Source organism: Sturnus vulgaris, chromosome 5, assembly GCF_052056855.1.
Source record: "Sturnus vulgaris isolate bStuVul1 chromosome 5, bStuVul1.hap1, whole genome shotgun sequence".
Lineage (NCBI taxonomy): Eukaryota > Metazoa > Chordata > Aves > Passeriformes > Sturnidae > Sturnus > Sturnus vulgaris.
In genome coordinates, this window is record NC_142247.1 from 23,237,464 (window position 1) to 23,249,684 (window position 12,221).

At 34.7% G+C, this 12,221-nt stretch overlaps 1 protein-coding gene across 1 annotated transcript; it reads right to left on the reverse strand.

Annotated features, from left to right (window-relative positions):
* Positions 1 to 568: 568 nt before the first annotated feature.
* LUM (lumican) lies at positions 569 to 11,509 on the reverse strand. The gene is made up of 3 exons (XM_014889066.2): positions 11,303 to 11,509; positions 7,377 to 8,273; positions 569 to 1,596 (listed from the first exon to the last, which is right to left on the reverse strand). The coding sequence occupies exons 2-3, from the start codon at positions 8,251 to 8,253 to the stop codon at positions 1,442 to 1,444; spliced, it is 1,032 nt and encodes a 343-aa protein (XP_014744552.1). The 5' UTR covers positions 8,254 to 8,273; positions 11,303 to 11,509; the 3' UTR covers positions 569 to 1,441.
* Positions 11,510 to 12,221: the final 712 nt, after the last annotated feature.

Below are 12,221 nucleotides of genomic sequence, written 5' to 3' on the forward strand. Positions count from 1 at the left end.
AAATGAAGAAAAATTATTGTTTTCTGAATCTTTCCTTTTGTTTTAGTTCCAGGTTTCTTTGTGAATTGTGTTTTGATTTTGAACATCTGGAATTGGCAACGTGCCGACTAAATGGTTTGGTATAAATTGGTTTGGGGCTTTTTTCAGAGGTGATAGTTTCTGCTTTTGCTATAGAAACTAACAAAGTTTCTGTTTGAGTGTTTAATAGGCTAGTAGTTGAAAAGAAAATAGTACTCATGGGATGATCTGTACTTGCAAGCAAGCCACTTACTCTCAGTTACTAACACATTTATTTTAGTGTGTTCCAAGATGCTGACAATATTTGGACTATTTTTTCCTGAGTGGAACATACTACCATGTCTTTACCACGTGTAGCTGCATTTTACTCACCACCTGTGGTTTCTGAGAGATTTCACTGTTCTTTTGACAATACTGAAACATTATTTTGCACGTTTTCATAGTGGCATGATTCCCATACTGCAAACTTCATAAGGCATCGATTTATTGGCCAACACAAGTCTAGTGGCACATGTTAAATTATGTATACAAACATACTGAAACATCAAAGTAGAGAAAACAGTTTATTTAACCTTACAATAAATTTTAGTAATAACAGAATAGCTTAGATTTTCTTGTCTTAACCTTTTTTTTTTCCATTTTATAAAAGAAAGAAACATAGTTGTCAATGATATGGACAAAAGGACACTATTTAATATGTTTTATTTTCTACAGTCTGGTTAAAAATAGCATGCAAGTAATTGAATAAAATATGTGTATATATGATTTATTTTGAAATAACAATTATACCAACAATGAATAAAAATCTTATCATGAAAGTTAAATGAAAGTATGACAGAAAGAAGAGCAAACAATTATTTAACCTGAATATTTTTTCCTTGTTATCTTTCATGTAATCCATTAATTTAACAATGTCATAGCTCTGAACACATATTTTCACAAATTTTAATTTTTTCGTATAATGTTAAATATTTTTTTCTTTGCAATGGGTAACAATATATGAAAGGTATGATAGATAATTAGTTGAACAGGAACCTTGTATTGACACAGGCCAGCCCCTACTGCTCACTGTAACCCACACTGAATCCTACTTCACTTCCCTGTGAGTCTGGGACATGGTGGCATGTACTGCATGCATGGATATAGACTTTTATGAAGTTGAATCTTTTTCATCAACTCATCTAGCCAGATAAAGACACATTTCGCACCAGATTCTGTAATTCTTATGTTTTCTAAATAGAACCATTTGTAAAAATATGCACATGTTCCCTTAAGTTTGCTGAGTCCATGCTAAATATTAACAAACAGAACAGATAATATGCAGATCGACGCATTAAGGCAAATCCTAATTTTAAAGCACTATCATGATGTGTTTTTCCTGTAGTTACTGCCCCTGGAAGGGAACTGGATGATGTCAGGCATCTCACTCCAGTGAGATCTCAGCAGCCACCCGAAGGCAGTTGTACATCTCCTGTGGCAGGTCAGCCCGAGTGAGATTGTTTCCATCCAGGCGCAAATGTGTGATCTTGGAATAGGTGGTTGGCCCAACTACCTTACAGAAGCTGCTCAATGGGAACTCTGAAGAAAAGAGAACAGAAAGAAGAGGAAAACATGAATAATTAGGACAAACAGGACAAAGCCATTATTTTTCTGCTTTTTTTTAATTTCAGTTGGAAATTGTGGCATTAATTCATCATACTATTTTCAATATTTTGCATTTACACCGATATAAATCCCTGTAAATTTATTGGAATTTGAGCAACTTGTATTGGGAGATGTTCTTTCTGTCAGTTGTGAGAGTTTCAGAATTTCAAGACTGAGATTTTCAAATGCCATTTTCTTCCAGTACAAATTTGACTTTTAGACTTCAGAGTTTATATAGGTTTATATAGAGTTTATAAAGGTCTAATCTAGCATTTAGATAAAAGGAAAAATCATTCTTTTAAAAAAAGCTAAAGATGCAGAGGGAGGAATCAGTCAGTTTATGTATATTACAATGGAAGGATAAAACTGTTATATAAGATATTGAAGGAAGTTAAAAATTTCTGGAGAAACTGAAACCATAATACAGCTTCACTCTAAATAACAGGCAGTTCAATGGGTGTCTGTGTATTTTCTATGTATTTTATATGTGCCATTTTGATTTACCAGCTTGAGAATGAAATTTGGATCTAGGGTTGGAGAAGAGTTTTACATTTAAATTGTGCGGTTGAACATTTCCGCATAAGGATTAGAATATGACTATGAATGCAAAAAATACTTATGAAATATTTATATTTATTATAATCTATATATTGTGTTATGTATGGTCTCTATTCAGTTGAGGTATTATTTGGTTCACATAACACCAGATAGATCTTGAATGGAAATTTGTCTTGTATCCTATGATCAGTATTAACTGTAAGCTAGAAATTACATGAATCACTGATGTTCTCTGCTCAGTATGCAGAGCACACACATACCCATATTGTAGACCCCTTTCATGCAGAGATCTATCCTCAGGAGAGAATGTATGTGAATAAATCTGATGTTCCCTGCATACTACATTGTGTAATTTTGCAAAGAGGGTCTTCATTCTAACCTGTGTTTCCTTTGAGTCAGACAGAGGATTAGTCTATTGAAAAGCTCCATAACTACAGTCTGAGAGACTTCTTCTTCAGAACACTGACATCAGATGAATTCACACAGAAAATATTTTAAAAGCTTAAAGGGACTCCTTCAATGAACCCATGCACCTCGTAATATCTGAGCCATCAAGTCAGTATTATCAAATCAAATACCATTTGATTTACCTTCCATAGGATACCTTATGTATCTTTTCTCTATGGCTGCTTAACTCATCTAAGTATGATCAAATTGCAGTACTAAAGGAAGTGGAGGAAGTACATTTCATACCTTCTCATTAACTTCTGGATTAACATTCTTCTAACTGGATTCTTCCAGGACTTGCATTAGAATAATTTTCTATCACTAATGAAACATGGTTTTTGTAAACTTGGTATAAATGTATAGGCAGCTCTTTAGAGAATAAGAGCTTAGGTCATTTTTTGAGAGAGATATGATGTTAAGAGTGGATAAAGACTCATGCACCTTCCACAAAATAAGCTGTTTTGAGTAGGGGTTAAGGAAATATAATTTAACAGTCAGATCTTGATCATCAATTTGATTAAAACAAATCAAAGCAATTTCCTAGATTTTATGTAGTGTGTAGCCTTCTTTCGGAAGGGTGAGAGACGAATTGCATCCTTTGGGCAGTCCATGTTGTAATATAGTTACATTTTAAGACTTCAGACCAATTCTGATATTCTTCTGGCTCAGAATGTACCAGCAGAAACAAACTAATGATTCTTATTCATTAAGATCATATGATCTAAGAAATGCTTATAGATTATGTCTGTGTGGAGTTTTGCTGAATGAAAACATAAATTTTAAGAGCGTTTAACTCTTGGGCTATACCATTGACTATTTACTTCCAGTTTTCTTCGGATAACTTGGGTTTAAATTGTAAAGTTTAAAATAAACATGAATTCTAATATCAAATTTTTCCATCTTCTTGTCATTCAGGAATGATGTTGTAAGTATATTGTTGCTGATGAAAAATATTTTAAAACTTTCTAAATTTAAATTTTAGGGGTTTTTTCCATGTTGTCACTTTTGAATATAAATGCATAAAACCTTTGGCTGCAAAAGAAGATATGTTTATACAAGCTGGATGGCTAACACTCAAATGACATAAACTTCTTACATGTAAACCACAAAATTTAGCTGTAATAACAAAATTCTGATCTGTGCTGACTGTTTGTGAGACTAAAACCACTTAGGAAGTGGATGGAGATCTTTTCCTCACAGAAGTCAAATGAACTCAGTCATGGACCTCAGTGGGATTTTATTCCAACATTTGGTTTACATAGATTAAATGTGGGTATCAATTTTTTAAACTCTTCATATAATTGTCAGTTGTTAAAAGCATATTTTAAAAATGTTTCATTTTAATTGCAGTCTCTACTAGCAGAAAATAAGAGCAGTTGTTCTTGGGACTGCACTTGATGGGCTGTTACCTGTATGATCTCCATGGGGGACTGCAATCTTTTAGGCTGGAGTACTATGGCATAAAATATCTCAGTCGTTTACTTCATCTTTTGTTACACTTATTAATGTTGCAAGTGAAAAAATGTCTTCCTGAATTTATAAAATTCAGGTTTAAAGAGAGTAGAACTGGAATTTTTCCCACATTTTTTCACAGCACAGATTTCCTGCATAGGCCAGACACTGAGAGAATAAGAAATATTGGATGAAAATTGGATTTTCAACAGTACACTGAGCAATCCTAACAGGATCTGAAGTCCCACAGTCATTATTGTTGGTCTATTTTCCACTAATCACATGTGAAACATTTCTAGACAGGCCATTAAAAAACTCCTTTGAGAATTGATGGAGTGAGCTAGATAAAAGACCATAAAGTACCTCCACAATTCAATATATAGTCTCTTAACTGTCCTCTGTAACATTTTCATATTTCCCTTTTCATACTCCATTTACATGGAGTAACTCCGTTGCTTCCTGGGGTTTCATGTGGAAGCAACATTTTTCTCCTTAATCCCTTACAAGTACAGATGAAATATGAAAGCCATCTTTGGACCCTCTTCTTCTTTCATTGAACTTCTTTGGTTCTTGTTTTTTTTTCATCCTACAGAGTTTCTTTTTTTGCTTTGAGGAGTCTGTAACACAAGTCTCTGTGTCTGTGTGTGTTTGTGTGCATGCATGTGTGTGTGTGTATAATAATAATGGCATCTTAAAGATATTTCAGTTTAGAAACTACAGTTTAGGTTTGAGGTATGGAGAAAGCAAAGGCTTTTCTAAATCTTCCATGGTTCTATTCTAGCTTGGAGATCCAATGAGCATCAAGTACAGTAGATAAACTGTAGGCTTCACACCTGCAATCTGAATTTGTTTTCTTAACAGTTTGCTATCTGCTTCATCCACTGCTCCTTGCAATACAGAGTGAAACAACATACTAAGGTTAAGCCAATTCTGCTACATATTTTAGTGTGTTTATTCATCAGTTCTAGTTCAAAAAAACTCAGAGTCACTCAAACAAACAAGGTGACTCTTCAAATAAGGGTATTTCTCAAACAATTTTTTTTTTTTTTGTGAAAGACAATGCATAATGTTTGTAGCAAGTCCATGGTGAAACTCATGGACAGTAATTTAGAGAAATATTCTTTCCAGTAATATCGACAAAGTTGGAGCTAGATTATGCTTTCTTAGACAAATATAAATGTTAATTGCAAGCTTTAAGGTACTTGAGAAAAAGGAAGATCTGGCAAGTTAAGAACTCTGGAGAAATATCTTTATGTTAGGTCTCAGTATAATGAAAACTTCAAACTAAGTAAGCATAAACTGAAAGACTAAACCTTTTGTGTATTTGAGGACAAATTATCATTACTCCTTAGACAGAAGTCTTTCACTGCATATGTGTACCATTGTATGGAAAGGAAGCTGGCCTAGTTGACAGTAATCCTTTCAAAAATCACTGGTAAATTATAATAATTTATTAAACAAAGGAACTGGTTGTTGGTTTGACACTTAAATAATCACAGGTCAATCAACTCAATTTTGCAAAAGACTAAGCACTCACAGCTTTAAGTCAAGTGTCATGAATGGTGAAATCCAAGGAGTTTGATGGCCCTATATTAATGATTATTTCTAATTATTTTTTATCCCACAATGTCAATTAGCATCTTAGGGAACTATATATTATGCCTGTGAAAATAGATAGCTGAGAAAATTGATCCTTGAAGTCTGCTAGATTTTAGGGCAAAGATAAAAAACAGTAAATCATAATTCTGTTGCATCAGTCCATAGGGAAGCAATGATAGTGTAGCTGGTGAGCATCCACTCCCCACACCACCCCCCTGAAAATGCAGCTTTCCATGAAAAACTAAAATTGCTGTCATGGTCCTTGACTCTGATGTCCTTGGAAAAGTGAATAGCAGCCAAACCTGTTACCTGGGTGTCTTGCAGAAGGCTCAGATCATTCTAAACAGGGGACAGTGCTTCATATATCTCATGAAAAATTAAAAATCATCATTGTTAGCTATTTTAGGAATGGCAGAGTATCTGGTAGAATATCACAGGTTACTGTATGTAGTGCCTTAGGTGGGAAGTATTAACTCATTGTTTTCCCTCATCAAAGCAAGAAATTGAGATGCTGTAGAAGAAAAAGCCACTGAGAAAAATGAAACATAGTAAATACAAAACATTTTAACATATCTTGTCCTTGGTCTGATAAGACCAGCATTGAAAATATTTGGTTTTAAAGACTACATCTCCATGGACTTAGCTATGTATGGAGTAGCTAACACTGATACCCTTAATCCTTGATGGATACAAGTAGGTAAACAGAAGGGAGGTGTTTGTGGTTTACTTTACGTCAACCAGCAAGAAGATATAAATCCTCCTGAAGAGCAACAGCTATATTTGGCATATGTCCCTCTACATCAGGGACTACCACTGACAGAGGTGCAGCTGGAGAACTTCTGACATGATGGTGAGGCCCCTCCAGCTCTGCAACACCTCCCTGTCAGCCCAGGAATGGGACAGCCTTGTAAAAGCCTCGGCAGAAACCTGCATGGTCTCGTGCAAGGTGTGGCATTTCTTAACTTCAGAAGGAACATTTTTCAAACCATAAGTGAATGGAGACAAACTTGCCACCTGATCATATGAAACAGGAATGAAAAGAAAGAACAGGGGCAGCTCTTTGGATTTCAAGATATGTTTGGAGGGATACCACATGAGGCAAGGGAGGAAAGAAACAAATGCTGTTGCTTTGATGCATCTTTTTCACTGCATCTTGTGCCTGCTACCTCATGAATTTGTTGTCCTTTCCCTTTTTCCTCCCTCCAGCATTTTGACTACCAGCTCCTGAAAGGTTTCCATAGTCAGATCCTCATCTGACATCTCTCTCTTTTTGTCCACTTAAGAATTCTGAACATCTTTTGCACTGATCTTTGCAAAGATCTCTGAAAAACTTTTCAGTTTTTTCCTGAATTTTATAAGACAACTCTATGGGCTTCTGTATATTTTGTCCAATTTACACAGGATAAGAATTTGAGGAAAAAATCCACATTAGTCTCAAAGCATAAATTTCTCATTTTAAGGATATATTGAGTGGCTATTAGGTAAATATCTGAATGAATAAAATGAATGTGAACAACTGTCAGGTAAATGTCAGTGTGCTAGCAGTCTAACCAGTACTTTTTTTTCAGACTGGTTCATCTATTATTTCAGATACTTGCATTGACCATCAGTATTTAGTCTGTGGTAAGCCTTGATGAATATGTGCAAATTTAACTTACTGTTAATTTTGTTGACTTGGAGGTAGAAATTTTCCAGGTTCTCACTGACAGTTGGAATGCTCTTCAGCTGATTGAAGGAGAGATCCAACTCAACGAGTGATGTGATGTTGAAGACATTACCTGGTATTCCAGAATCTGTTAATTTATTGTGGGATAAACGTAAATATTGCAGGGCTTTAAAACCTTGGAAGTATTCATCGGGAATATTGGAAATCTGGTTATTGTCAAAATACAGCATGAGCAAAGAGTGAGGCAGTCCTGTCGGTAGCTTTGTAAGTTGATTGAAGCTTAAGTCAAGATACAAAAGTGATTTCAGGCCTTTAAAAGCCCCAGAAACAGACTCTGCTTTCAGCTGGTTGTTCTGGAGGTGAATGACAGTCAGATTCATCAGCCCCTCAAATGCACCAGGACTGACTTTTGTGATCTTGTTGTGACTTAATTGCAGGTCATCTAGAGTTTTGGGAAGTGGTCCAACAGCTTCAGTCAAATTGTTGTAGTTAATATGAAGTTTCTTCAGGTTCTTTAGTTTAGAGAAGACTCTTCCCTTAATTTTTGAATTTTCCAAATGGTTGTGATCTAGGATCAGCCACTGTAGGTCAGTTACATTGTCAAACGTGTTCTCTTCAATTCCCTCAATCATATTGTTTCGAAGATAAAGGTATTTTATTCCACTGGGTACAATTGGAATGGTTTTCAGCTTAAGATTGTCACAATACATGGCAGTGGGGTAGCTTAAAGGACAATTACATTCTGGAGCACAGACTGCTGCAGATGGCCCAAAAGGATCATAACCATAATCATCTCCAGGACCGTAGTCATACTGGCAAAAAATGCCACTAATCAACAGCAGAAAGACAGGTAGGGAGTTTAAAGTCATCTTTCTAACGTGCCTTGTTCCTGTATGGCAAAAGGGAATAAACAAGATATAACTTTAATTTTTTATATCTTTCAGCAATATTTGAAATTTTACCACATAAAGGTTATAATTAAAAACTAATTACAGTTCCTATTTAAAGTTTTTAATTAAGAAAAAATACTCAATTGTTAGTATTACATTGTTACTATTATATTACTACCTCTGTCTTGTATAATCTTCCTTTGTAATGCAAAATTGCTGGTCATTTTGCTGTTGTAAGTAAAACTTTCTTTATATCTTTCTGCATTAATTAAGTCACAAGAAAGATGATGAAGTGCAAGGTTTTTAAACTTGCCACAGAAGTTTTCAGTTTGCTGAAGGCCATGTTCAGAGGCAGTTCTGCCATTTAAATTCTATCAAGCATTCCTAATGTGCTGAATTGTCTCATATCTAAAGATGTGGCTATTTCCCTTAAATTTGAAAGAGGCAGAGAAGCAAAAACAGAGGGTAATGCTCTCATGCATTGTGTGTTGTTAAGATGTGTGCAGCTTGAAAGATTTTTTTCTCATGGATTATGTTCTGTAAAGCATGGTCCACTAAGTTTCATAGTCACCTAAAGAACAAACAAATAGAAATATAAAGCATAGTATCTTTAACATGCCAAATAACCAGTAGTGCATATGTGTGCAGTGTATCTGAAATGACTGAATCTGACAGTGGACCTGACTGAATTTCAAATAGTGAAAATGTTGCAAATTCTCCATACAAAAGAGGTGTTGGTTACATTTTATGCCCATTCTAAATCAATTGAACAATAAAACCTTGGCTTCACATAGTCTTTTAGTTCATATACAGCAAAAGGACATTGGGTGTCCATGAGGAGGTTTGTGATTCAGTTTAATTGGGGTCACTTAGCTTTTTAATGCCATAGCTTTCTCATCAGGTACTCCACAAGATGACAATCTGTGAAGACTAGTATCTTGTTTATGCCTCTTACTGGCTATATAGACGTTCTCCTGGAAAAGTAGGTCTAGAATCAATAAAGTCAGTAAGCTTACTTTGATTTTCACCAGTAAAAGACAAGGCTCAACACTTTTCAGAGAACGGGAGGATTAAGAAAATCCATAAAACCTTTTTTTCTCAAGGAATTTCAGAAAGTATGTGAAGCTTGTAAACAGACCACAAGACATTGATCTCAGATCTGGGCAATTTTCCAGCAGAGTAAGTTAGTCTTGCTATTGGAATTGTTACACTGAGGACTTAATATTAAAGTGCAGGGCCATAGCTAAAAAATTTTCACTAATTCTAAATGTCTTTGCTTCTATTGACTTCCTAAAAGACACATCATATTCTAGTGAGATGACAATCTTATTTAAAGCACTTGTAGGCAGGGCCTATTGATCTCATGCAGTACAGCACAAAAAATTTAAAAAAATGTTGTAATGTTACCTCCACTTAATAACCCATAAAGTCCCACTGGTAGATTTTAAGCTGCTGTCCCTTGAAAAAGGAGTCTGATTGCATATCATCTGCAAGGTGTTAGTCCCATCACATTTACCTAATTACAAACCCTAGGATAATCATTGTAATATTAGTTGTCAGTGTCATTTTCTTTGCCTGTCTTTCATTACTGTGTGAGTACATGGACATGAGCTTCAGTCCCCTGCTGGTATAAATCAGTAGAGCTCATCTGAAAGCAAAGACTGCAGTAACACAATTCATCTCAAAATCTGGTCCTATTTAGGTACTAAACATTACAGAAAGCAAATCAAGTGCTTCAGTATTCAAAGTATAAAAAGAGTGTAATGGACCCCTTGGACTACACTCTTTGGCTTTATATTCACATTTTTTACACACCTCCTTTACTTTATAGCTTTAAAATAACATAGACATCTTAAATTCAAATTCTATTTTTCTTCTAGTTTCAAATTATATTTGTAATGCTATAGTTCACTATTGATATCATAGTCTTATAGTGCTTTAAATAGAGTACAAGGTTTAACTGCTATGCAGAACCCTGGAAGTAACTAAAATGCTAGATAGCAAGTGTTTTGAAGTAATTTATGAAAAATGTTTCAGAATTTTTGTGACAATTCTGTAGTTCAAGGATATGTGGGCATGTGTGCGACATAAAATAGCAAAGTAAATAGGAAATTTATTTGACTTGTTTTATTCATGCATTTCTCATTCAGGTATCTGAGTCTTTCACTGTCAGAAGTGTAAAAGGTTAATAGATCATGCTTGTTTATTGCACTGAACTGCATTAATCCAGAAGATAAAATCAGAATACATTCTTAGGTGTTTCTCTTACAACATAAACAAGCTTTAACTAATTGCATGTGCCTGTTCTAAGCAGTCGTGTTGCAAAATACCTGTGAAAAAATTTGTGAAGTTGCTCAGGCAACTTGCCAAAACATACTAAATAGTAAATCCATGATTTTGGGAAAATGCTTGCTACATTAAGGTAGAAGTACTATTCAAACTATGTTTGACCTTCTCTATATTTCCTTAATCATTAAGTTATTGTGAAACAAAATAAATATAAAATTAACAGTCAATCAACCTTAATTATGTAGCTTAACTTCTTACACAGTTTGCAAAATATTGTATTTTTTAAAAGTTTCACTATTATATTTAAAATGTGCTTTAAAATTAATTAGAAATTTAAAAATACCTATTGCTTTCCTCTCATTATTTATGTGATTAACCATTTAAATATCAGGATATGTTTATGTTATCTTTTTGTAGAATGAAGCAAAATGAGGTTCACGGAGCTCTCATTAATATTATGAATGAAAAAGTAAACAGTGAGTACTCTGACAAACTTCTCTGTACTGTACGTCAAATCTTATTCTGATGTAGAACAAAATAGACTGTAAAAAATTGCAATACTGATGCACAAGATACGTGAAGTTGTTTTAAGGAAACTGAGAAAGTGAATCGACTAAGCAACTGTTGATTTGTGCTCAATTTACAAATTGGCAAACTTATCCTGTCATGTTTTCACATTCCCATTGCAGCTACATTTAAACAGCTGAACATTACGGTTAAAGCATGCAGCAGCACTTACCTTACTGCCTTCAAGCTGCTTTCCTTAATTCCCAGAGCAGATGCAATAAGAGACTGTATCGACCAATATATGCTCTAAACAGTGTCAGGAGGTAAAAGTCTGCCAGATCCTCTGTGTTACAAGGGGAAAAAAAAAGCCCTAGTCACGCTGTTCTCTGAAGCTGCTATGTCATCATGGTGATCTTGTGGTGTGGCATGTACAAAAATGCAGCTCTCTAATGAAGTGCAGGTGGATACCATATTTTGTACAAGGACAACCCATCTGTTCCTCCTGTGGGATCAGGAAATGATATTTCACAAACCTGAGAAGGTTAAAAAGCCATAGGTTTAACCAAATTTTTTTTTTTGTATTTTAGAAGGAAAACGTGTTAGATTGTAAAACAAATTGCAAACAAGCTTTTGTTTTCCAGCTTATTTTATACTGCTAGACATGAGCTAACACATAGCACTCAGACCTCAATGCTGCTGTTCTTCTTCAGCCAAGTGACTCATTCATTTTTCTGCCTTTTTCTTTAACTATCTTATGACCACAGTAAAGTATCCTTAATAAAAACTTTAGCCTAAGGATCAGATTCAAAAATTATCTTAGAATCATACCCTTTTCCACATTACATACTGAGTTCAAAGATTACATACTTGAGTTCAAAGCTTCTTTTGCAAATTACTGGGATTTATTTGGTCTGGAGATTTTCTTTGGTGGTTGAATGTATGTTTGTTTAATAAAAACACATCCCAGGAATGGGTTTTGAGAAGTTACTGTAAACTCACTTCATACATTCGTTCATTTTGCACTTACAGCTTTCTCCTGCTTTTCAGAATCTGGAACTACTCAGCTTTATGTTGTCTGTTTCTTATTCCATGGATGTAGTTCAAGAATGCATCTTAAGGCTTGGATGAGATGTTACTTTCACCAAGCAATG